The sequence below is a fragment of the Desmodus rotundus genome, chromosome 2 (genome assembly GCF_022682495.2).
Source record: "Desmodus rotundus isolate HL8 chromosome 2, HLdesRot8A.1, whole genome shotgun sequence".
Lineage (NCBI taxonomy): Eukaryota > Metazoa > Chordata > Mammalia > Chiroptera > Phyllostomidae > Desmodus > Desmodus rotundus.
The window spans coordinates 51,889,610-51,914,056 of NC_071388.1; the positions used below are offsets into that span (position 1 = coordinate 51,889,610).

Here is a 24,447-nt window from a genome sequence, read left to right on the forward strand (position 1 = left end):
ACTTTTTAAAACAAACACTCCTTCTATAGTGAGTATAATCATTCCTTAATTCACCTCTTTTACAAATTATGAGGTTTTGGTTTTTTATATTTAATACTAAATTTTCCTAACTGTAGAAGTCAGTTTTCTACAAAATAATGTTTTCCACCGCAAACGTGAGAAATGACATGAGAGAGAAGGAAAGAGGGAGAGGAGGAGAGGCGGAAGAGGGGAACCGCGTGCCCGGTTGTACTGGGAAATCTTCGCAGACACTGCCCCAGTCGGCCCTCTCCCCAACGAGTGCAGTGGTTGGTTGGAGGTCTATCAGGTCTTCTTCACCGGATTCCCTGATTTGCTTCTTTTCTGTGTAGTAAATTCCCATGACCTGTAACCTCCCAAAGAACACTGCGGTTTTACAAGTGACCTGCAGAGGGATACACTAAGCCAGCTTCCTGCTTTGACCAGGCAGGAAGGCGGCCTGCCCCACACTCCTACCAGCTTGCCCTAGAGGCCCGGCTCAGCCCCAGCCCACATCCCTTCCTGGCTCTCTGGGATAGGAGCCCAAGCAGGCCCCCGGAGCACCCTGCCGAGTTCAGGCCAGTCAGACTCCAGGACAGTCTGTCATTTTCTGAGGCTGCCCACTGTGCTGGGTTTCACGCCACCCTCGCCCCCTGCCCCATCCAGTGCTGCCCTAGATGGGGCAGATGCCTCTGGAATGGTACAAAAGGGACTTCTAAGAGGCATACACACCAACCATTTTAAGATTTATGGATTTATTTTGATTTGTACAATAGAATACTAGAATAATTAGTAAAAACACTTTAGAACTATGATTTCATAGATACTGCCTAAGGAGAGGCTAAGGAAAAAGGGGGGAAGAAAGGTGAGCCTGTTTAAACTACGTATGAAGCAGGCAAGGCCACAGGCAGTTCTAGGGCACTGGCAAAAACCAAAAACCGGGACGGACGTGAAGGATGTGTTCGGACGACCTGACTTCCGAGACACTGATGGTGCCCATCGTCTCCTCTTGCGGGTGAGATGGAGCGTTTAAAATGCCAAGCACAGAACCTGCCGCCAGGAGGTGTCCACACTGAGTGCCTGCCTTCCCCAAGGTCATGCCCGGCTGACTGACGTCAGAGCCAGACCCTCGCCTAGCACCTCTCCATTAATTCCCTTCCGTAACTCAAGCTAAGACTGTCTCCTCAGGCCACGTTCAAGACCCCAGTGCTCTTGCCCCCGCTGCAAGGCACTGGCATGTGCTCATCACGGGCCCGCAAAGCAATAAACAAAATGTGTGTCAGGCAGCAGCACAGACAGGCATGAGCTCATCCGATCCTCACCGTGACTTGTGTGCTTTTAGTAAAAGTGGCCGTGGCCAGAGAGGTGAAGTCACCTGTCCAAGGTGACGTGGCAGATGGCCGAGGCCCAGATTTGAGCCCAGGCCTTTCTGATTCCAGAATGCAAACAACCTCTCAGCCACTAGGGATGGCCCCCACTCCACCTTTCTCCTATTTTATTCCCTCACGGAGGGGCAGAGCCCCTGACTGGGTCTTCTACCAACCCAGCTCTGTCCCCTGAGGCCCCAAGTCCATGTCTGAATAAACTGTTGTATAGAAAACCTCGTTCTTCCCCTAAACTATTAAGGGCCCTTTTCCTGAATGGATCCAGAATCCCCCTACTTCTTCCATCTCCCGAGGCCACCATCCTCTCGCCCTGGGCCAGGACAATGTCCTCCAACAGGTCTCCCTTTCATTCTGTCTTCCACACAGTGGCCAGTGGCCCCTCTCTACTCAAAACCAAGAGGCAGCTGCCCCTAGCATTCCATCAGAGCCTGAGTCCTGCCTGGAACAGGGCCGAGACCTGGCCTCCCCGTCAGGCCTGCGGCCCTTTTCCTCCTCATTCCCCTGGCCTCTTCCTCTGCTGCCCTGGTCTGGTTGCTGCTCCTCAAACATGCTAAGCACCTCCCACCCCAGCCTCCCCCTTGCTATTCCCACCACCCAGATACTCTCTCAGCAGCTGCTGGGCCAGCTCTTTCAAGCCTCAATAATGGTGCGCTCATCCATTCAACCCGTGGCCACCCCAGGCTCCAGATGCCTCTTATTGTGTTAACATACCATATGATTTACGGTATGATTCACCTCTTAGGACACTGTACAATTTACTTATTTGCTTATAATAGAACGCAAAGATGAAATGAAACCTGATCCTTTTTGAGCCCCCACTTCACTTGTGTCCTAGGCAGCAAAGCAGACAAGTAGTATTAGCTCATTTAAGCCTCTTCCTGCCAGAAAGGAAGCACCATAAGGGCAGAGATTTTTGACCTGTTCTGTCTCTTTCGTTCAGTGATACAGACAGTGTGTATCAATGTCCTGGGACCATGCTGGCACCTACTGAGCACACAGTGAGTACTGGCGCAGTGAGAACATCACACAGCAGCAACACTGGATGGGGCTGCACGGGCCTTGAACATGCTCATTGTGAAGAAAGCAGTGCTCCTTGGTGCTGGATCTCCTGAGCGGCCCCCGGGGGCCAGCACAGCCTGTGGCTTCCCCTCTGCCAGCACTAAACTGCTTTGGCCTGAGGCCCCCGGGATCTGAGGCCCTTCCCTCCAGCTGTATGAAAGCACAGACCATTTCACTGAGATGGTTTCATACCATAGGGAGGTGACAGCCAGGCCCCAGGGGAGTGCCAGGCCACTGCTGCCCGACAGCTGCCCAAGGCTCGGCCTAGCCACCGTGGATAGGAAAGTGAGGCCACTTTGCTAATTGAAAAAAGTAAAAAGTGGATGTGCAGCACATGTACAGCCCAGAGGCCATCAAGGTCACCGATTCAACCCTCATGTTTCAGACAGGAAAACCGAGGCCCAGTAAGAGGGGTACAGGGCTCTCCCCATGTCACACAGCATGTCCCTGGGAGAGCCAGCTCCAGAGCCAGGGCCAGGCCTTCTCAGACCAACCGGCGGCACTCAAGACTTGGGTGAAGGCTTCCCCACCTTCAGCCAGAGGCACCTCCTCTCTGCCCTCGTCTACAGAGATTCTGAAAATGCTGGTTAGTCTGGTCTGCATCTCTGCACAACAGGAAGTGTGTGGTGGACTAAGGAATGTTCAAGCTTGCCCTCAGTTTCCCTTCTATCCTATTCTCAGGGCACTGCCTCCTGACACAAAGGTGGCAGGACCCACAGCAAGAAAAGGGGGTCTATACCAATGCTCGGGAGAATGCGGGGTGGGAGAGAGACCACCAGCCTAGACCAAAGCTCAGCAAGACCTGGGAAAGATACACACGCCCCAGGCCAGAAATGCTCTTGCAGGTGTGCAACCAAGAGAGACCCAAGCACCTGTGTGTCTGCATAGGTGCACCTGCGTGTTCAGTGCAGCAGTGTCTGTGATGACAAAACACTGCAACTCCTCAGAGGGAAAATGCACAAACTGGGGTCTACCCGTAGCAGAATCCTACACAGCAGTTACAATGACCAAACAAGACCTACGTGCACCGGTAGATGTAAAACCCTCAAAGCCATAATGTCCAGTGAAGAAGTACCAAAAGGATATATAATGACAACATTTACATAACTGCTTAAAATGTAAAAAGCAATGAAGTAAATGTACTCACATATAGTGTATATATATTATCTATATTTGTTATGGGCACATATGTGTGTGGTAAAAGTACAAAAACACAAATTCCATAGAGCACACCACCTCTCACGTCTCATAGAGAACACCTATGGAGAAGGCAGGACAGGGAAGTATCACGGGTGGGCTTCAGCTACATCCATAACATTTTATGTCTTTTCAAAAAGTACCTAAACAAATAAGGAAAAATGTTAGCTCCTATTTAGCCTATATAGTAGGAAAATAAGTGTCTACATTTTTCTGAATTTTTCTATATCTTGATATTTCATAATTTAATGTATAAAAAATAAAATACTAGCCCTGGCTGGCATGGCTCTGTGGATTGAGTGCCAGCCTGCGAACCAAAGGGCGCTGGTTTGAATCCCAGTGAGGACACACGCCTGGGTTGCAGGACAGGTCCCCACCTGGGGACAGACAAGAGGCAACCACACATTGATGTTGCTCTCCCTCTCTTTCTCCCTCCTTTCCCTTCTCTCTAAGAGTAAATAAATAAAATCTTTAAAAAAATAAAATACTAAAAACATTAAAATTTAAAAAATAAAATACTACATAAGAGGAGGAAAAGCAGGGCTATACAGTATGAATTAGCTGGCAAAAGTCTTTACACAGTAACAGGAAGCAGAGAGAGGAAGCCCTGGGGAGCATGGCCGCGGGGCCCTGGTTCTCACATGTTAACTTGTGAGCATGGGACCGTTCAGGATTGCCAAGTGCACCTAGTGAAGAGTCAAGGAAGGGCTCCTGGGAACCACTCAAAAGAAAAAAATATATATACACAGAGATGTTCTCTGTGGTGTTACTTATAGTGTGAAAACTCAGAAACTCACAGAACGGTTTACAAAAGAAACACAACGATACGATATACCACAGCCATGCAATTGGTGAGCACAAGACAAGACAAAGACAGGAAAATGTCTATGAGACGCACCCACGGTGGGCCCCATGTTAGCTGACACGAGCAGAGAATCGAATGCCCGGACCACACCTGAAGGACGCTGCAAGTGGACGAGGCTCCAGGGGGACATGGGAAAGCTACGGCAGTCCCTCAGACTTGGAGTTTCACACTCTCTGCAGAAGCAGGTCTTGATGGCTCCCAGCGGGGCCCTGTCCCGGCTCCTGACCACCCACTTTTCTCTAAGCACTCTCTCCTCCCACTTCCTCACTCCCACTTCAAACCCCAGGACTCTGATTCCTCAGAGCTCAGTAGTCTCATGGGGCAATGAGAAGTCCCCCTCACATTTCCAGGTTATAGCAAATGCCTCGAAGGCCCACATAAGTCAATTCCAGATGCCGTGCACATCACAGAAAAGGGCTCCAGGTCCACAGCTCCAGGAACCAGGCAGTTGAACAACAAGGTCGTAGTTCATCTCCCGAAGCCAGATGCCTAAGACAAGACTTTTCACCTGAAGTGAAGAGAGATGTTTTCATTTCGCATTTGCTCTCGGTCTTACAATTCTCTAAGCGAGTCCTCTCAGTAAATAACTTCCATTGCTCATGTTTCTGATCAAAGCAAAAGCTGCTCTGGGCATCTTAAGACCAGACAAGCGAACGGAACCAACCTAGTGTCTTCCGTCCTCTGCAAACCCTGCTCACGACCTTGATGAACTGCTGAGCTCTTCACTCTTCGCTGAGAAGGAAGTCACCAGGGGGACTGAGCTTTAACTGGAACACATGCAAGAAACAACGCTGTCAGATAGGACACAGAGGCGCCCGCCGTCAGCTGTCCACAGGGAGCACCTTCCATTGTGGAATGCAGGCTGCCCCAGCCCCTGAGCCATGCTCCCCGCGGGCGCCCCATATGCCCTGTCCATTAGCCCCTCCAGGCTGAGGGAGCCAAGGGCATAGCTGGGCCCTAAGTGAGTGAGGAGGGCCCCGAGACTCTGACTGTGACTCGGACGTCAGCAGTGACTGACCAAGCCTCACCAGTTTCCAGTGGCCCATCCCCAGAACCCAGGACCAAAGTCCTACCCCACACCAACCACAGGTTAAGTGACAACACCTCGCCCTGCCAACCACAGAGCACAGGTCCACTTCCCTCTTAGGTACTCCCAACTCACTGTCTCCTCCCCGGCAGCCTTCTCAAGCAGGATGTGCGTCCTTTTTCCACTGTGACAGACTGGGGACATGGGGAGTCTTGCTGCCTAACTGACCCCCCTGGGCTCAGCCACCACCTCATTCTGACTCGGCACATCCACAGAACATGGTAAAGTACGTGATACCAGGGGATCTCCATGCCACACTTGCTCTTTTATTTCATATGAAAAACCTGAGCATCCGTGCAGCCGACTCAGGCGTGGCACCCACACGGGATCTGAGCTGTGGCACGGGGTGAGCAGGTGCAGACCAGCGGGATGCGCTATCAATGGTATTCCAGGGGTGGACTCAGGCAGGGGAGGCCCCTGGAGGACAGGATGCAGCGCCGACAGTCCCAGGTCCCCAACAGACACAAACAGGTCCTTCAGACACAGTAACCCGTTTAATTTCATCCACGACAAGGTTTTGAGGCGGATGCTACTACTGTGCCCCTTCTGCAGATGGGGAAGGAGTCCAGAGAAGACGAACACATACTCCTGGCCCCGCAGAAGGATGAGGCAGACAGAGCTGGCATAGCAGCCAACACCACTTCCTTCAAGAAACTTGGGCCCACCCCTAGGCTGGGCTGTCCCAGGAGAGAGATGAGACATGGACCTACCCTCGAGGCCTCCCCTCTGGCAGCTTCCCCAAAACTGCAGAGTGGGGATAATAGAGGCATCAGAGAGACCGATGAAGGCAGCAGGTCTTCAGAGACTGTGGACTCTCTGGGCGGGTGTGTGAGCTGCATTCAAAGGGGAGTTGCACAGTAAATCAGCAGAAGAGTCGTCCTGGGCACCTACTGTGTATGGCGTAGGTCAGCTCATGTAATGGGAGTCCACTCCCCGGCTCCCAGAGACCCGTGTAACAGTCACGGCGGGACTAGGGTTGATGGGGTGCAGACCCAGAAATGGGGCAGCAGCAGGATTCCCGCTGCGACCACTGCAGTCACATATATGGGCTGGGCCTCCAGGGGGCCAAGCAGGGCCAGACAAAGAGGCAGCAGGTGCGTTTCAGAAGGCCCGGGGGCCTGCACCTGAGGAGGCCCACTCAGCTTTATTCTGGAGCAGCTGCTCAGTGGGGCGTGGAGCAAAGCCATTCAATGTACACAAAACAGAGGCAAAGGCAGGGCCGTCACAGGTGGGTGAGGAAAACGTGTCAGGCTAGGAACAAAACAGAAGGCAAACAAGCACACAAAGACCAGCACAGCCCACAGCTGGCTTCAGAAACACACCAAAGGGACAGCAGGCAGGGAGACCACAGGGGCAGGAGACCTGGTCCAGACCCCTCATCCACTGACCGGCCGTGTGGCCTGGAGCAAGGTGCTTGACCCTTCTGGGCCCCAGTATCCTCCCAGGCTACATGAAGGGTCAGGACTACGTGGCCATTCTGACTCCCCCCAGCCCCGACCGCCTGTGACGTGCTGCCAGATGAGGGCGGCGGGGCTCCAAACACCCACTAAACAGACGCAGCCAGCTGGTCCTAAAGGCAGAACCTGGAGGAGGAATGAGGGCTCTGTCCCATGCTCGCTCTGAGGCTCGCCTGCCCTTCTCACACCACACAGCAGGCCCTGAAACTGCTCACAGATGGAGGACGTGTGTGTGCAGCCCCAGCGAGCAGCAGGCCCAGGGGCACCGTGGAAGCCCTGTCGGGGGACGCTGGCTCTCCTAGAGCGTCCCGTGTGGAGGGACTATAAGGAACCACCAAAAGAGACAGACATGACAGGCATTATAGAGCAGTGCTTAGGCATCAGGAAGACCAGGCTTTGATCGTGGCTCAGCTGGCAGCTGTGTGGCTCTGGGCAAGCCACCAAACCCGCTGTGGGCTCAGGGATCCTCACCGGCACAACCTCTCCCTCGGGGAGAACACCTCCCTCATCGGACTGCCTGCTCTGAGCATTACAGAAGGGAATGAGGCAGAATCTAGAATCTTTCATGGTGGCAATTGTTACATTGCTGATGATGACGGCAAACACCTGCGAGAGCCTAGGTGGCGCTACGCCCCTCGCCCCTCCTCCTGAGGCACAGCCTGGCTTGGGGCAGAGGCCGAGAAATGCATCGACATCTCCCAGCTGGGGAGGAGCAGGGAGTCAGCAGGGAGGACTTCGTCAGAGGCATTCCTGGGACTAATGGCTTCAAGACCCCCTCCCAACCCCCCAAATCTCCTGCGTTCCTATTCAGGAAAGGTCTGAAAAGGATGTGTCCATTGCAACTTCCTGTGCTCAGTTTCCACAGGCCAGTAACTGAGCCATGGACTATCGCTTGGGGCTGGAGGGTCCGTACAGATCTTACCAATGAGACACTGAGGCTGAGAGACACTGAGGGGCCTCGCCAGTGAAGGCCAGGGTCAGGGAGAGCCCCAGAACCCAGGAACCCAATACTGGGCAAAACCCCGTGCACCATACGTCAGCTGAGTGAGTGCCTGCGGCCCGGGGGCTGCTCACCGGAAAGGCCAAATAGCAGCCCCAGGCCCTGCTGACCAGCTGGAGGCTCTGGACAGGCCAATGCAGCCAACCTCTCTATACATACATCAGTTGAGAGAGAGAGGAGTGACGCCCCTAAGACAGAAACACAAGCCGAGCCCGTCCTACCTCCCCCAGAGCAGCAGCAGTATCTCTTCACAGCAATACAAAGGGGCCTCCTCTGAAACCCAGAAAGAAGTGTCCAAAACACACCTGGATCTTCCCAGCTCATCTCAGATCACACAACTTCCTGTCTGGAAAACCTGCATTAAAAGGTGCCAGGAAGCCTTCCTTAGATCGAGAGGCCTCTACAGACGACCAAGGACTCCAAGGTTGGTCATCCATACCCTACATGTGTGAGTGCAAGCTCACCGAGTGTCTGGGAGGAGCACAGGCCCAGGACACAGCCTCCGGCTTGCAGGTGTATTCACCGCCCACTTGCACTGGCCAGCACCCCCCCCAGTTCCACAAGCTTGTGCTGAGTCTACTCCAGGGCAGGCCCTGCGTCACACTATGTCCTGGAGACACAGCAGGAAATAAGGCACAGCTCTGCCCCTCCAGGAGCTGGCAAAGGGGCCAATTTCAGTGTAGCTCAGAGAACGGCACACCAGGGTGTGGTGGGCAGGTATGGCTCCCCCATACAACCGGCCTCCACCAGAGCTTAATCTTGAAGGGGGAAAAGAGGTAACCAGATAAAGGAGGGAGGGATGGGTGTCCCAGGAGCGGATGCGCCTGAGCAGAGTCCCAGAGGCACGAAGTGGCTCAGGGCGCACCACACGGCAGGCAGTTCAGGCAGGCAGAGCCACGGGAGAGCAGCTGCCCCGGGGTAGCTGGGCTGGCACGAGCGCTGTGGCTCCTTCTGCCTGTTCTGGAGTCCTGACTGCCCAGGCCACGATGGACCGCTCGCTGCCTGCCAACCAGCCAGGGCGTCGTGCACTCACTCCGCCAGAGGCGACCCCCAACTCCCGCATCTTCTGGTCAGAGCTGTCCTGCCAGGCACAGAGGACAAAGCCAATCAGTTGCCCCAGCTGCCCCAGCTGTCTCCTCGGTGGGATTGGGAGGGTCACGTCCTACCAATTTACAATGGATGCACATCCCCAAAGCTCCCTGACTCCCACAGCCAGCCCCAGGCACACCAGGAATCCCCTGCCGTGTCTTCCTGCCCTGCACCCCGACACACCGCCCAGGACTCAGGGAGCCTGACTGTTTGGGCAAGTCTCACAGAGCCGGCATTCTGGACCGCCATGATGCTCGGACAAGAGCAGGGCCCCTCACAGCACAAGGGGTGTGTGAGCCACACGCAGCCAGCCTGAACCCCCACTCCAAGGGACAGGTGGGCACGAGGGGTAGGAGCATGCTCTGGAGGCATGTGGGTCTCCCCAGTAGTCTAACCATTTACAGTTTATACTCTGCTGAATTCCGCAAACAATTATGAACAATTGCTGTGTGCAATCAGATCAAGAAAACAAACCAAACACCACTAAGAAGAGGTAAACAAAACATGAAAAATGCTCACAGTTTACTATAAACAAGTTTGCATTAGAACCTTCTAGAATCTTCTAGAATTGGAACTTCTTGAAAGGAACATTCTCAAAGAGTCCACCCCCCAGAATATACAGCAGGACCACCCAAGCTGCCTATGCACAGACTACAAGGCAGACTCCGACTTCACCATCCCCACAGAAACAGCAGCACCTGCTCAGAACACACGCCAAACCAAGCCGGCCTCCGCCCAGAGCCAGGCATGCGCTAGGCATGGTGGAGAAGGAAGAAATGGAGATCGTGGCCTCTTCCTTCTAGCAGGAGAGAAGGCACGGACACAGCTGAGCACGAAATGAGGCCACAGCGTCTGGAGCTTTCAGAGAGGGGCAAACAATGCATTGTTAAGGGAGGGGGATCGGGCCAGAGAAGGAGAGAACACCATAGTTTGGGGAACTGAGGAAGGCTTGAAAAAATATGAGGACACCCTGTGCTATGGTCTGATGTTCGCGCCCCCCCTAAAAAATTCGTATGTTGAAGTTATGCCCAACGTGAAGGTATTTGAAATTGCTCAGGTCACAAGGACGAAGCCCTCATAGAATTAGCGCTCTTATGAAAGAGGCTCCAAATGCTCCCTGGCCCCTTCTAGCTAATGAGGACACAATGAGAAGCTGGCAGCCTGAAACCTGGGAAAGGGACTTTGGCAGCACCCGATCGTTCTGGCACCCTGGTCTTGGACTTCCAACCTCCAGAACTGTGAGGAGTAAATTTCAACTATCTATAAGCCTCCCAATTGGTGGAACTTTGTTATAGCAGCCCAAACAGACTAAGATGTCCCAAAATAAAACCTGGGCAGAACACTGTTCTGTGAGCTTGCTCCACTGCCCTCCAACTGAACCAACAGGCACTGTGCCTTCTAAAGTGGTGAGAAAAGGGCCCTCCTTCCAACATCCCGAATCAGGAGCAATTAGCAGCAGCCACCACTTAGCCTCCTGCCACGTGCCAGGACCGCGGTGCTGCCCCACTTTTATCTCACAGACACCCTCCAAGGTCCGGTGTGAGGGCATGGAGGCTCAGATGGGTTACCACCAGGGCCACACTGTTCCCAAATGTCACGGGCTGCATTTGAGCCCAAGTCATGGGCTCCACGCCATGCACTCCTGCCCTGGGGACTCTCCTTGGCAGGCATGGGACCGCCTCTGCTGGTGGCAGGAAGGGCGGTGAGGTGCAGTGAGGAGGGGAAGAGCAAGTGTGCTCCCAGGCTGGACCGGAGCAGGGCAACGGAGGCCAGCCTCTGGAACAATCTGCAGACCGGCAGGATGATCACTTAATGGGGCTGCCTAACTGTAATTACCCCAATACATAAAACAAACGGCTTTAATTTAAAAGACATTAAGTTACCAGCAGGCTTTGTGCCAGGTGGCAGGGCCTAGCTCACTGCTCAGAACAGGCACCACCTCAAAAAGGGTTGGGTGCACAGAGTTGCCTCTCGGAGCCAGGGCCCCTAGGTCAAGGCTCTGCCACCTAGGGAAGAGGGTGGCAGGGTGATGTTGCCCATCATCTTGACCAGTCCTCAGCAACCCACAGGCCAGTGTGAGTGGCTGGGAGGCCAAAGTCAAGGCCCCTGGGCAGGGAAAGGTATGAGGAAGAGAAGTAGTCATTCCCCGGTACTTCCTGGCCTGCCAGGTGTTCTGAGCGCCTGTGTGCTGCCCTAGGATCATTCTCAGCCCCTCCAGTCTCAGCGCAGATCCTCCTCCAGGTTAGGGCCTAACTTGCTTGGCCACAAACAGCCTGAGGAAGCTCCGGTTCACCGCTGCACATGGCCCTGAGGTGGGAATCCAAGTGCACCCGACAGGTGAGGACGGGGACTCCACACAGTCAGGCACCTCGGCCACATTCATTCTGCCTGCCAGGAGCACCGCGCGGGTCACTGCACCCCTCCCCATGCCTGCCTCATGGCGATTCGGGCCACCCATGCAACTGCCCACCAAGTGCCAGGGCACCTGGAACGCAAACCCTGATGCTTCTGCAAGCTTGCGGTGGGTGAGAGGGGCTCCACCCACATAGAGCTGCAAGACACATTTCCCCTTTTTAAGAGAAAGCCATCCTCCCTACACCGTGAGGGCACACGTTAGGTGTGATGGAGACCCCAGCTGGAGTGGAGAGGATGCTCCTGAGGAAGCTGCGGAGCTAGTGGGCCATGCTGGCTGGGACCCCAGGTCGGGAGGAGGAGGGGCGAGGGGGCCCCTGTGAGCAGACACACCCCGCACCCATCCACACTCTTTCCTCTGCCGAACTGCAGGAATGGGCTGAAGGCCTCTCCATCCATGATCCAACCATCCCAGCTTCTTTTTCATCCACCCATTTTCAAAGGGCCTCATCAAAGCAGGTTTCCAACGCGCAGGAAGGAAATGACCGCCCACAATCACCACGCAGAGTCCTTTTCTTTTCATTCTTCCTTTCTAAAACACTGGGGGATCTGTGGAGGAAGCCAGTGGAGAAAGTACAAAAACAGTTCTGCGCGCACCACTGGCCTGCTTGGTGGCAGAAACAGCCCGGGCGGGCTCTAGGCCTCTGGCTGCGGCCAAGCATTCGCGGTGCAGCAGCGCCCTCCAGCGGCCACGAGGAACACTGCACATGACTCCTCGGGCCAGAGAGGTGACCCAGCCCTGGAACGGGGGAACACACTACTCCTGGCAGTCTCGTTGGTGACCCACAGGGAAAGCTGGCGGTCCACTGTGGACTGCACTGCTACAGCTCCTCCTCCTCCTGGCTGGGAGTCCCGCACGCTGATCCAGCCATGGAGCTTCCTCCAGGGCTCACTCCCAAGCAGGGCACACCGCGTGGTTTTCTTCCATCCAATACTGTTCCCCCAATACTCACTCCCCAAACCATCTCAGGCACCAGGCAGCTGGAAAACCAAACCTGAGGGAACCGCAAAGGCTTGGCCTCCTGGAGATCAAGGTGATGCCTTCCTTCCCCAGCCAGACACAGGGAGGTGGGGCCTGGCTGAGATGGGTGAAAAACAGGCCCATACTGTGCCTCTCTGCTGTGGGGGGGTAGGATGAGCTGACTCTCACCCACCCTCCCAAAAGGGGCGGGAAGCTGCTGACAACACCGACCCTCAAGTCACTGTCCCCTCCACCTGGGGTCTGTCAGCTCACTGGGAGGGCTGACTGCACCCAGAAGTTCAGAGTTTTCTTCCTGCTCCAATGCTTGGTGATTCTGTAAGGCTCTGTGAAGCAGAGTGAGATGGAAGCTGACCCTGCAGCAAGCAGCACTTGCTCGGGCTGAATGTACTTACTGGGGGCAGCTGAGCAGGGAGATGATACAGATTGTGAGGTAGGCTACAGCCACCCCTCACCACTCCCCAAGTCATGTCACACAGCCGGGCCTCATGGTTTAGTGTGTAAGACACCAGACTTCTCAGCCTTGGGGGGTGAGGGGAGGATGCCTTCGTGGGTCACAGTGACACTCAGATGAGACATCTGTGAAAGTACTTTCATAAGCTCTAAAGTGCTGAAAAATGTAACTATTACTCTCCTAGTCAGGTCTTCATAGAAGTAACACTCCCTCATTAATTTTAGGCAGAACGTTACAGTACACATCAGAGACTTCCAAACCATGTTCTTCAGAATGCAACTGTTTCCAGTGATGTTACATCTTGCAGGGTGGGGAGGGGAGAGTCAAGGTACCTAGTTTTTCTTGTAAAATGCATCTTAGTAAATATCAAATATGTAAGAAAAATATCAGATACATTTATTTGCTTGTCCTTATCCACAGAGTATCTTGGGGACTCGTCATCTCGTCATTCGTCATTAGGGCAATGCAAACCAAACCCACAGTGACATGCTACATCACACCCACTGGGACAGCTATAATCAAAACAACAGACAACTGCTGGCAAGGCTGTGGGGAAACTGGAGTCCTCATATGCTGCTGGTGGGAATGAAAATGCTACAACTACTTCTGGAAACAGGCTGGCAGTCCCTGAAAAAGTTAAACAGAGTTACTATATGACCTAGCCATCCCACTCCTAGGTATATACCCAAGTGACCGAAAACATATATCCACACAAAAACTTGTAAACGAATGTTCACAGCAAATTATCCGTAATAGCCAAAAAGTGGAAACCTAAATGTCCATCAACTAATGAATGAATAAAATGTGGTATACCCATATAATGAAATATTCAACCATTAAAAGGGATGAAGTACTGATACACGCTATGACATGAACCTTAGTGAATGACTCCATGTATATGAAGTGTACAGAATAGGAAGATTTATGGAGAAAGAAAGCAGATGAGTGGTTGCCAGGGCCAAGGGGGTAAAGGAGAATGGGGAATGACTGCTGACGGGAATAGAGTTTCTTTTGGGGTTGATGAAATGTTCTGGAATTAGTGGTCATAGTTGAACAACACTGTGAATAAATTAAAAACTACTGAATTGAGCCCTGGCTGCTGTGGCTCAGTGGCCTGTGAGCACTGGCCTGTGAACCAAAGGGTCGCTGGTTCGATTCCCAGTCAGGGCACATGCCTGGGTTATAGGCCAGATCCCCAGTAGGGAGTATGCGAGAGGCAACCACACACTGATGTTTCTCTCTCTCTTTCTCCCTCCCTTCCTCTCTCTCTAAAAATAAATAAATAAAGTCTTTAAAGGCTCTGACCGGTGTGGATAATTTGGTTGCACATCATCCCACAATGTGAAAGGTCACTGGTTCGGTTCTCCCTCCTTTCCCCTCTCTCTAAAAATAAATAAATATTTTTTAAAAACCACTGAACTGTATATCTTAAAGGGGTGAATTTTATGGCATGTGAATTTTTTTTTAATTGCAAAACAAATGTAATTATCTGTCTTTTTAAAAATGGCCTGTGGAAAGAGAGAACAGTCAGGAAATCATGAAGAACGACGGACGCCCGCAGCTGGAGCACGCCGGCTGTGCCCCGAAGCCCCCGCAGCGCCGACCAACCCCCCGTGTGTCCGTGTGTTGAGCTTCATCTGTAGGGTGGTCCCTGGCCTATGTTTACTGGCTTCACCTTATCATTTCTACACACACCTGGGAAATTATCCAGTTTATTGCATATGATACAGTAATACTATACAAAGTTACTCTCTACGGAAGACACACAGTGGTACACAAACTACTACAGTTGTTTCACAAACACAGAATTTACAGTTAGGTGTGTCTGGCAAAGTAACACTGTTCTCTAAATTCTATACTATGAAATGGCAGCCTATCTTTTCACAGAGCCTCTCACTTCAGGACACATTTCTTGCATCACCTCTTTCCCAGGCTGTCACAACCTATTCAGAAGTTTCATTCTGTACTACACAGCGGTAAAAGAAGGAACTCTCACCTTCTGCGGAAGCATGGATGGACCTGGAGATTACTGTGCTGAGTGAAATAAACCAGTCAGAGATTTATGATCTCACTTCTATGTGGAATCTAATGAACAAAATGAACAGGAGAGAGAACCAGAGGCATGGACACATGAACAGACGGACAGCTGTCAGAGGGAGGGGGAGGGGGACTGGATGACAGAAGGTGAAGGGATAAGACGAAGAGCATATATGCAAGGCCCACGGACACAGACAGCAGTGTGGTGACAGCCAGGGAAGGCAGGGGTGGAGGTGGGCAAAGGCAGGGAAATGGGGACATGCGTAACAGTGTCAACAACAAAAGTTTCATTCCAGTGCAAGGCACCTGCTGCTGTGACAAGTGAAGAATCTGCATTTCAGTGCCGCCTATTTGTCATTGGCCTCATCGGTGAGACAGCCAGCTCCAAGGTCTTTACACCCAGGCCTCCTTCAAGCCCCACCTCTGAGCTGAGGTACTGGCCTTGCCAAAGACACTCGGTTTCTCCCTGGCAGTGCAAGGACCTCCAGAAAGTCCCAACGTGCACGAAGAGCTTTAACCTCTGTCTCATCTCCAGTCCTCAGCACATGCTCCTCTGGGAATCCAACAATCGCTGTAAGCACAGAAGGCACATGGCTTCCTCCTCATTCCTAACTTGTCGTCTGCAGATTGAGCCGCCCAGCACCATGCTCTAAGGAGGCTGAAGTTCGATGCACGAGGGGCGGACTGCCAAGAACTCTTTTACAATTTCTTTGACTTAACAGCCATCAGACAGTCAACTATAAAATAGTATTGAGAATCCAGAATGGGGCAGGAACTGTGCTATGAATATAACGGTGGTGAGAGAAAGAGGGAGCACCTCCATTTCCAGTGTTTCACACCTTCTGGGTGGAGGGTGCTCCAGCAGACCGGCACTCCTGGCCCCATGCTCCCTGCCCAGCCCTCCTTCCCCACCGGGCACATGAATGCCTCCCCCTCCCCTCCCGTAAGGCGGGGGAAGAAGCTGATCTGATGGTGAGTGTGGGAGGTATGTTTGACCTGGCCTCCTCTTCTCCTCCCCTCTGGAAATACCTGCAGAGGGCCTGCCCATCCCCGCGGGGAGGCCAGTGGCTGTCCAAAGCTGCCTGTCCCTCCAGAAGTCCGTCTGGTTCTGTGTTCCAGGTTAGGTGGCTCCTGCCTCCTGTCACTTCCATTCAGGCCGGAAATAGGGGTGGCAACTATGGGGTTCCTGTCTATCTCAATAAATGAAGCAGGTGAGTTGTACCCCTGCCCTCACGGAGATTACATTCCAGTAGGGAGAGGCGACTGCAAACGAAGAGGATAGTTGTTTTCTCAAACCTGCAGAGCACACTCCCCCCTAAGGCCCTCTCACTGCACTGTTGCTCCTAGAAGCCCAAATAGCTCGCACTCTCACTTCCTTCAGTCCCCGACCAAAGGTCACCTTATCAGAGGGGCCATTCCTGACCTTCTGCACCAAACAGCTAACTACTCCCCACCCTGACAGACATATGGGGGGAGGGCTCAAAAACCCAAAATTTACTTATTAAAAATCGTGTATTATTCTTACATGTTTAAACTTCGGTCACCTTCAAAATACTCTTTATGTGATGCGATACACCTATCGAGACTATTTTCCACTGCTCACAGTTTTTGAACTCATCAATTTTGATGCCTTTGGTGTTTCTATCAATTTTTGTTTCACCTCTTCCACATGGGAAATGCTGGGCCTCTGCAGGGGGCTGGCCACCCCAAAAAGGAGGGAGGAGATGGCTGCTGCGTCCTGTCAGTGCTGAGTCGTGCCAGTGCACTGGGGCCTGCCCGTGGTGTTGACTTCCCCAGAGGTCAGCAGAGTAGAACCGCGTTGTGAGACTGGACACACGACGGCCAACACAGCAGCACAGGGCTGCACGCATTACGGTATGGTGCCACTTAATCTTCCCCGCGACACGGCAAGTGGGTGTCTCATCCTCGCTTCACACAGCAGGACTGGGAGGCCGAGGGGCGAGGTGGATTACCCACAGTTACCCACCGAGCAACTGGCCGGCTGGGGTTGAAACTCAGCGCTGTCTCTCTCCCTCCAGGCCGTCTCACGCCCACCTCACTGAGTTCTGCAGCAGGAGAGGATACACTTGAGTGTGACGCTAAGCGACATGGGTTCCTGGATGGCACGGGCTGTGCCTGACCCACGTCTGTGTCCCCTGCAGCTATGAATTCAGAGTCCCGCATGCAGCAGGTGCTTGGTCACTCTGGGGCTTTGAAGTGCAGTGTGGGCTTCTGAAGGGTGGGGTAGAGATGGACGATTGTCTGCCCCAAAATCTGCTCTCCCCTCCTTCCTGATTAACTGATTCTCTCAAATATATATATTTGTTTCAGAGACAGGGGAAGGGAGGGGGAGAAAGAGAAGGTGAGAAACATTGATTGGTGGTAATAAACACCCTAGGCACCGAACCTGCAACCCAGGCATGTGCCCTGACTGGGAATCAAACTGGCAGCTCTTTGGTTCGCGGGACAATGACCAACCAACTAAGCCACACCGGCTGGGGCAAACCTCTCCTTTTTCTAACGGGGACTCTGCTCTGGCTCTCCATCCTGCCGTGGTAACACAGGTGTGATGGCTAAATTTCTAGCAGCCACCTGGACCATGAAGACAAGAGCCACTCCCTAGGACCCTGCACCTTCATGAAGCACCCAGGAATGCCTATCTCTGGACTTCATTTAGATGAGAAACAAAGCTCAACCTTGCTTAAACCACCACTATTTCGGGTTTTCATGGCATATTCTATCAAACCTGATAAACAGCAAAGAATGGCTGTGGAAGAGAAAAATCTTGACCTAAATTTGAGAAGTGTACGTTTCTACTTGACAGATAGAAAGAGACGACAGAGAGCTCAGGAGCTTTTCCTCCAGCTCAGAGAGAAGAGGCTGGATGAGGGAGCTGCAACCAGCTGCTGCTGTGGCTGCAGAATGTTGGAATAACCTGGGGTGACTGTTAGCCAGGGGCCAGGAGGTTTTGAGTGGAAGTGGTGTGATCATATCAGCATTTTAGCAAGGTGAATGTAGCAGCCTTTCCCAGGCCAGCAGAGCCAGGAAAGCTTGGATGAAAGAGAGCTATTCAGTCAAATGTTCCCTGAATGCCTAGTAGGTGCCAGGCATTGTGCTTCCAGGAAAGAGTACCCAGGAGAGAATCCCGGAGCTGAGTCTGAAAGATGTCAAGTGAACACCAGGAGCTCCTGTATTCTTTTAGGAGTGACTCCCATGCCTGCCTCCACAGCCGCATATAAACTCAGATTCCCAGGCCCACCCAAGACAGTTTGACCCACAGACAGAAGCAGGGCTCAGGATTCTGTTTTTTTTAAGTAACTATCTCCAAGTGATTTCATGTAGTTAGTCCATATACATACTAAATAGGCTAGAAGCAGCTCCTTACCTGGTGCTCAGAACATCACAGGTTTGGATGTTTATTAAATAGGTGAACAAATTCACTTCCATACCGTTAGAAGACAATAAAAATCAGTAGATTTTAAAAGACTCAATAACAGTCGAAACATTTTTCCTGGTTAAGTGAACGTGGTTTTTGTTTTTTTTGGTTTTTTAGCTATTTAATTAACCACAGTATAGTCTAAGGTCACTGATGATGTTCTATGATCTACTTCTGCAATCATGTCAGCAGAGAGTGAGTCGTATCACCTGAGTATAGCGGAGAAGAGCCCTGCACATGTGAGCATACGTTCAGTGGCCACTCACCGCGGCCCCCTGCTGCTTCCTACAGGCATGGTGGAGACCCAGAGCCCAGCCTCCGGGAGGACCTAGGGGCCCCAGGCTGTCTCTAGACAGCTGGGTGGGCAAGGAGCTGCCTTCCTCTTCCCAAGGTGTCCTCAGCCACTCCAAGGCCACTCTCTCTGGGAGTGAACTTACAAGAAAGAAGTGCTTCTTTAAGGGGACACATGGTACAAAGGGAAAAACACTGGCCTAGGATACAGGCCAGTAACCTCCCCACCTCACCCCCCAATTAGCCTTGAACAAGTTTCCTCAACTGTTGTGTTATATGCTCTTTTTTTAATTATTTTTATTTTTAATCCTCACCCAAGGATATGTTTTTATTGATTTTAGGGAGGGAAAGAGAGAAAGAGACAGAGAAGAGAGAGGGAGGGAGAGAGAAAGAGAGAAAGACATCGCTGGGAGAGCGAAACATTGATCAGTTGCCTCCCACACCTGCCCCAACCAGGGATCAAACCAGCAACCTAGGTATGTGACCTGACTGGGAATCGAACACTCAACTTTTTGGTATATGACATAATGTTCCAACCAACTGAGCCACCCAGCCAGGGCTGTACTATATGTTCCTGAAGATCCCTTCCAGCTGTGATGCAACCAGGGTGAGAATTTCCACAGTTTCCTTCTTCCTAATTAATACTGAAAAATTCTTCTCAGTATAAAAACGTACCGCCATATATAAGGCATCATGTTTGCTGCTGGGGATACAATATTTAAGATAAACCAGGGTTCATGCCCTTAAGGAGTTTGTAGTCTAGAAAGGCAGACCCTTCTAATTCATTCAATAATTATATAATTACAACTGTCATAACGGTTAACTAAGAAAAGCACTTGCTGCAATGAGAGTATGATGAGAGCTCAGGAAGATTTACCAAGCAGCTGTAACATTTATGCTGAGACCTGAAAGCAGAGTACCACCCGTTAATGGGGGCAATTTTCTGCTGGAACTGATAAATCCTTACCTGATTACCGCCTTCTGGCTAGAGGCCCCCCAACCCTCACCCCTCATGCCTCAACGGTGGTGTTAATACCTCAGGTCACTTGCAGCTGCCTCCAGGCGTTGGGTGAGAGCTGTGGCTGTCAGAACTGGGCCCAGCAGAGGGAGAGAAACACATAAAACACTGACTTCAGCCTGGGAACGTGGGCCTGAGGCTGGACCTGCCCCTGGACCAATATTTCTGGTGCTAACTATTGCCGGGCATTATGCATAGGGATAGGTGATAAGACACAATATTGTCACAGCACCAGGGAGGTACACGAGAGAGAGGAAGACATGCCTTTCAAATGGGGGTTCCTTGGACAGCTCCAAGGATGTGATGGCGTCTGAAGATGGACAAGACTTGGAAATGGAGAGAGAAAGCATCCTGACAGTAGAATGGCATAAGCAAAAGCAGGTAGGCCCCGGCAAGCACACACTGGGTGTGTGATGAGCTGCAGCTGGAGCTGGGATGTGGGATGGCAGAGATCTGGCAATGATGGAGAGTAGAACTGCATTGCTACAACTGACTCTCAGTAAAGGGAACAGATGACCCTGCTGGTCTTCAGGGTGGTGTCTGACGTCAAATCACAGCCCTATGACCAAGGCTCTTGGTTTTCTCCATTGGACTTGCACAGAGTTTCTCAAACATTAGAGCACTAAGGATCACCTGGGACAGGCTACCAGGCCCTACCTCCAGTGGGAAGACTCCAATTAAGTAAGTCAAGATAAGTCCCACGCTGAAAAACCACGGGTCTGACAGTGGGTCCCAAGGGCCCCTCCAGCCACAAGCTCCAGGCCCCGGATTCTTGGCCTCCTACGGCATTAAGTCCAGGCCAGGCCTGATTATGGTGGGTGTTCCTGATAAGTGGAGGACAGACCTTTGATGCTTTGTGGGGAAGCAGGAATGGAGAGCTGTGGAGGACTGGGCTCCGACTCTCTCCCTGTCTAGGGACACTCTCAAGAGAGGTGAAAGCTAAGAGTAGTCAAGGGACCAAAACAAAAAGGCCATTCTGGGCAGACAGTACAGCTTGGGTCAAGGCATGTGCAGTACAGTTAAGATGTCAGGCGCATGTAGGCGAAGAATGAGAAGCAAAGCTGGAGAGGAGGGCCAGGCCCACAACACAGACAGCCCTACCAGGAACTTGGGACTTGATTCTGTAGGCAACAAAAAGCCACTGCAGACCCCTAAACCTTGCACGATCCTGGAAACAGCTCCCCTGAGTCATTTACTAGGCGTGAACACATAGAACACTACTCTTGCTAATCACCAGGCCCCACCTCCAACATCAGTTTCCATCCTTTAAGATCACTTACTACTCCTATCCAAAAACAGACCTTGGATCCTCTCTGTCCAACAACTAGGTCAAAATGAGGCAAGCAATTTGACTGAGGCAATTAACACTAAGCCAGGAACCCAACCTCTGGGATAATGAGAGGTTGGTCAGCTTGGAATAATGTGGCCAGTTCTGCTCTCCCCAGATCCTATTTGTACCTTACAGCTTTCCTCTTCTTCCTCCCTTGGAGAAGCCGGCAACTTCCCTAAATGAGTTCAGGATCCTTGAGGATAGAAAGGGGCACAGAGAGGGGATGAGATGGTTCATACTGCCTGGGTTTGGGCTCGAGCAGTTCCCACTGAAATATTAATACCTTAAAAACTACAAGAAACGTTGCAGCAAATTCAACAATTCAAGCAGCCTCACGAAGACGCTGTCCAGAAGACTCTGAACAGGATAACTATTGGTGCCTTCGAATGACCTGCTTTTGAGGAGAATGACCTATTCTCCTCAAAAGTCAAAGACTGAGGAGAATAAAACAGATGCACGCTCTGAAGGTACTGCTGAATCTTGCAATGCTAGCAAAGACGGGGTGTGGCGAGTCTCTCGAGGGGAGCCACAGTTAAAGGGTCGGCAGGTATTTGGTCAAGATTGTCAAGTTAACACCGCAGCTCCAATCCTGCACCGGCTGAGTGCTCCTGGCTCCCCGGACACGCCCCCAAACGATACCTTCAGCTAGCAGTGAAAGCACCTTTCGGGTGGGGGATGGTGGTGACGGGTTAGGCTTTTATAGGCGTCTGCAGTGGGCAGAGCAGCGAAAACACTCCCCTAGCACTCCCTGTACTTGGCAGGGCGCGCGCATTGGCCGCCCTGGGGACAGGGTGGGCCACCCGCCCAGGGCCCCCTGCTGCGGCCCCGCTCACCTTGCACTTGAAGCCGGCGGCGGGCGGCAGAAGCTCCCGCAGCAGGGCCTTGGCCACCTCGCGGCTGGCCTCCTCACTCACGAAGTGCAGGTTAAGCACCTCATGAGCCTCGAACTTGGCGAGTCGCAGCAAGGAGCGGAGCGCGACGCGGGCCTTGGCCTGCAGCGCGGCATTGTGTTCCGCCTTGGTAAACATCATCAGCAGGTGGTAGTCCACCGGGCCAGCCACGCCGCCCTCCAGGCTCTTAGCCTTGGCACCCAGGGCTGGCACCACCGAGCCGCGCGCCAGTTCCGGCGCCAGCGGCGAGGGCGCGGCGGGGACTCCGGCGCGGGCCTCCTTCAGCCTCTTGGTGGCGCTGGAGAAGGTCTCCCGGCCCGATCCTAGGTAGTAGAAGGCACAGACCGCAAGCGCCGCGGCCAGCAGCAGCGCGCAGTAATGGGAGCGCACAGCGCCCAAGCGTGCCATGGCCCGAGTGCATGGGGGTCCGCCTTGGAGGATACCCATGCGCCAAGGACCGGGGGACCTAGCAGCCGGAGAGGACCCGCGGACACCGGTACCCCCGGCCACTTAGCGACACCCGCGGCAGGAGGCGGCCATGGAGAGGGCGGAGCCACGCTTTCCAGAGCCAATCCGTGGGCGCTGATACGCGAAGAGGCGTGGCCAGAGCTGCCGGGCAGCCGCGGGGTCCTAGGTTCAGATGGATTGAAGCTGGAATGAACGCGTTCGCAGCAGTTTTCCTAAAGTGGTTTTGAGCAGCTAAGGGAGGACTCGGAGGTGGAGAAGGCCAGCTTGCTGTCCGAGCTGTGAAAACTATACCTCTTATTAAGTGCCTAGCCACAGACGTCGAGATGAGCCTTGGAAGGAATTGAGACGCCCAAAGCAGGCGCGGTGAACAGAACGACTAAATTGCACGCACAAAGAGAAAAAAATTTTAATCTGTATACCTTTTCCCCCCGTAATTTCTTGGAGGCCTCAAATTCTCTCACTGACTCCCTTCACACCTGGGAGACCAGCTGGGGCTGGGGAATTCACACCAGCAAGTTTTACCCTGTTTGGATAGCCCAGCTGGTTACAGTGGTGGTGTCCCCATACCCCAGGGCTGTGTGTTCCATCTCTGGACAGGGCACATATAAGAAACAATCAATGAGTGCATATATAAATGGAACAACAAATCGATCTCTATCTCAAATCAATAAATACAATTTTTTTTAAGCAAAAATAAATAAATAAATAAAATAGCAAGCTCTTTCTCCATTCACTGTGTAGTAGGGTTGACACTTGAGGTGTATACAAATCACTTGCCCACCCCACTTTTCATTTCTGAGGCAGACCACAAGCATCTAAAGGATGTGGCCAAGGTAGCAAAAGACAAATACCATATGATCTCACCTATAAGAGAAACCTAATGAAAACAAACCAATGAGCAAATAGAACTAGAGGCATAGAAATAAGGAACAAACTGACAGTGACCAGACAGCAGGGGGTAGGGGGGTAAGGGGGAGGGGAGAAGGTGAAGGGTCTAGTCAAGGAACAGGTATCAAGGATCCATGGACATGGACCACAGGGTGGAGATTGACTAGGGGATGCAGGCAGACAGGTGAGAGCAATGGGGGGGAAATTGGGACAACTGTATTAGAAGGGCCATAAAATAAAATAAATAAAATAAAAAATAAAGGATGGGACCAGCATTGGGAACCCACTGCCCAAAACTTCAGAATAGTTCAGAGCCGTGAAGGAATAATACCAGAGATTGTGACACTAATTCTTTTCTTTGTTTTTTGAAGCAAACTTTGACACTTTTTTTTTTAATATATTTATTGATTATGCTATTACAGTTGTCCCATTTCCCCCCCCACTCCACTCCATCCTGCCCACCCCCCTCCCTCCCACATTCCCCCCCCTATAGTTCATGTCCATAGGTCATACTTATAAGTTCTTTGGCTTCTACATTTCCTACACTATTTTTACCCTCCCCCTGTCTATTTTCCACCTATCATCTATGCTACTTATTCTCTGTACCTTTACCCCCCTCTCCCCCTCCCACTCCCTTAATGACAACCCTCATGTTCTAGTTGTTTGCCTAGTTTGCTCTCGTTTTTGTTTTATGTGTGGCCGTTAATAACTGTGAGTTTGCTGTCATTTTTACTGTACCTATTTTTGATCTCCTTTTTCTTAGGTAACTCCCTTTAACATTTCATATAATAAGGGCTTGGTGATGATGAACTTCTTTAACTTGACCTTGTCTGAGAAGCACTTTATCTTCCCTTCCATTCTAAGTGATAGCTTTGCTGGATACAGTAATCTTAGATGTAGGTCCTTGCGTTTAATCTTGGGTAATGTAATTATGATGTGCCTTGGCATGTTCCTCCTTGGGTCCAGCTTCTTTGGGACTCTCTGAGCTTCCTGGACTTCCCGGAAGTCTATTTCCTTTGCCAGATTAGGGAAGTTCTCCTTCATTATTTGTTCAAATAAGTTTTCAATTTTTTGTTCTTCCTCTTCTCCTTCTGGCACCCCTATAATT

General features: G+C 52.0%; 1 protein-coding gene across 1 annotated transcript in view; it reads right to left on the reverse strand.

Annotated features, from left to right (window-relative positions):
• XXYLT1 (xyloside xylosyltransferase 1) overlaps positions 1-22,516 on the reverse strand; it is a 164,365-nt gene extending 141,849 nt beyond the window's left edge. The window contains exon 1 of the mRNA XM_024556353.4: positions 21,927-22,516. Coding sequence (XP_024412121.2) covers positions 21,927-22,430 — 504 coding nt within the window. The 5' untranslated portion in view covers positions 22,431-22,516. The remainder of the gene's footprint in view (positions 1-21,926) is intronic.
• Positions 22,517-24,447: the final 1,931 nt, after the last annotated feature.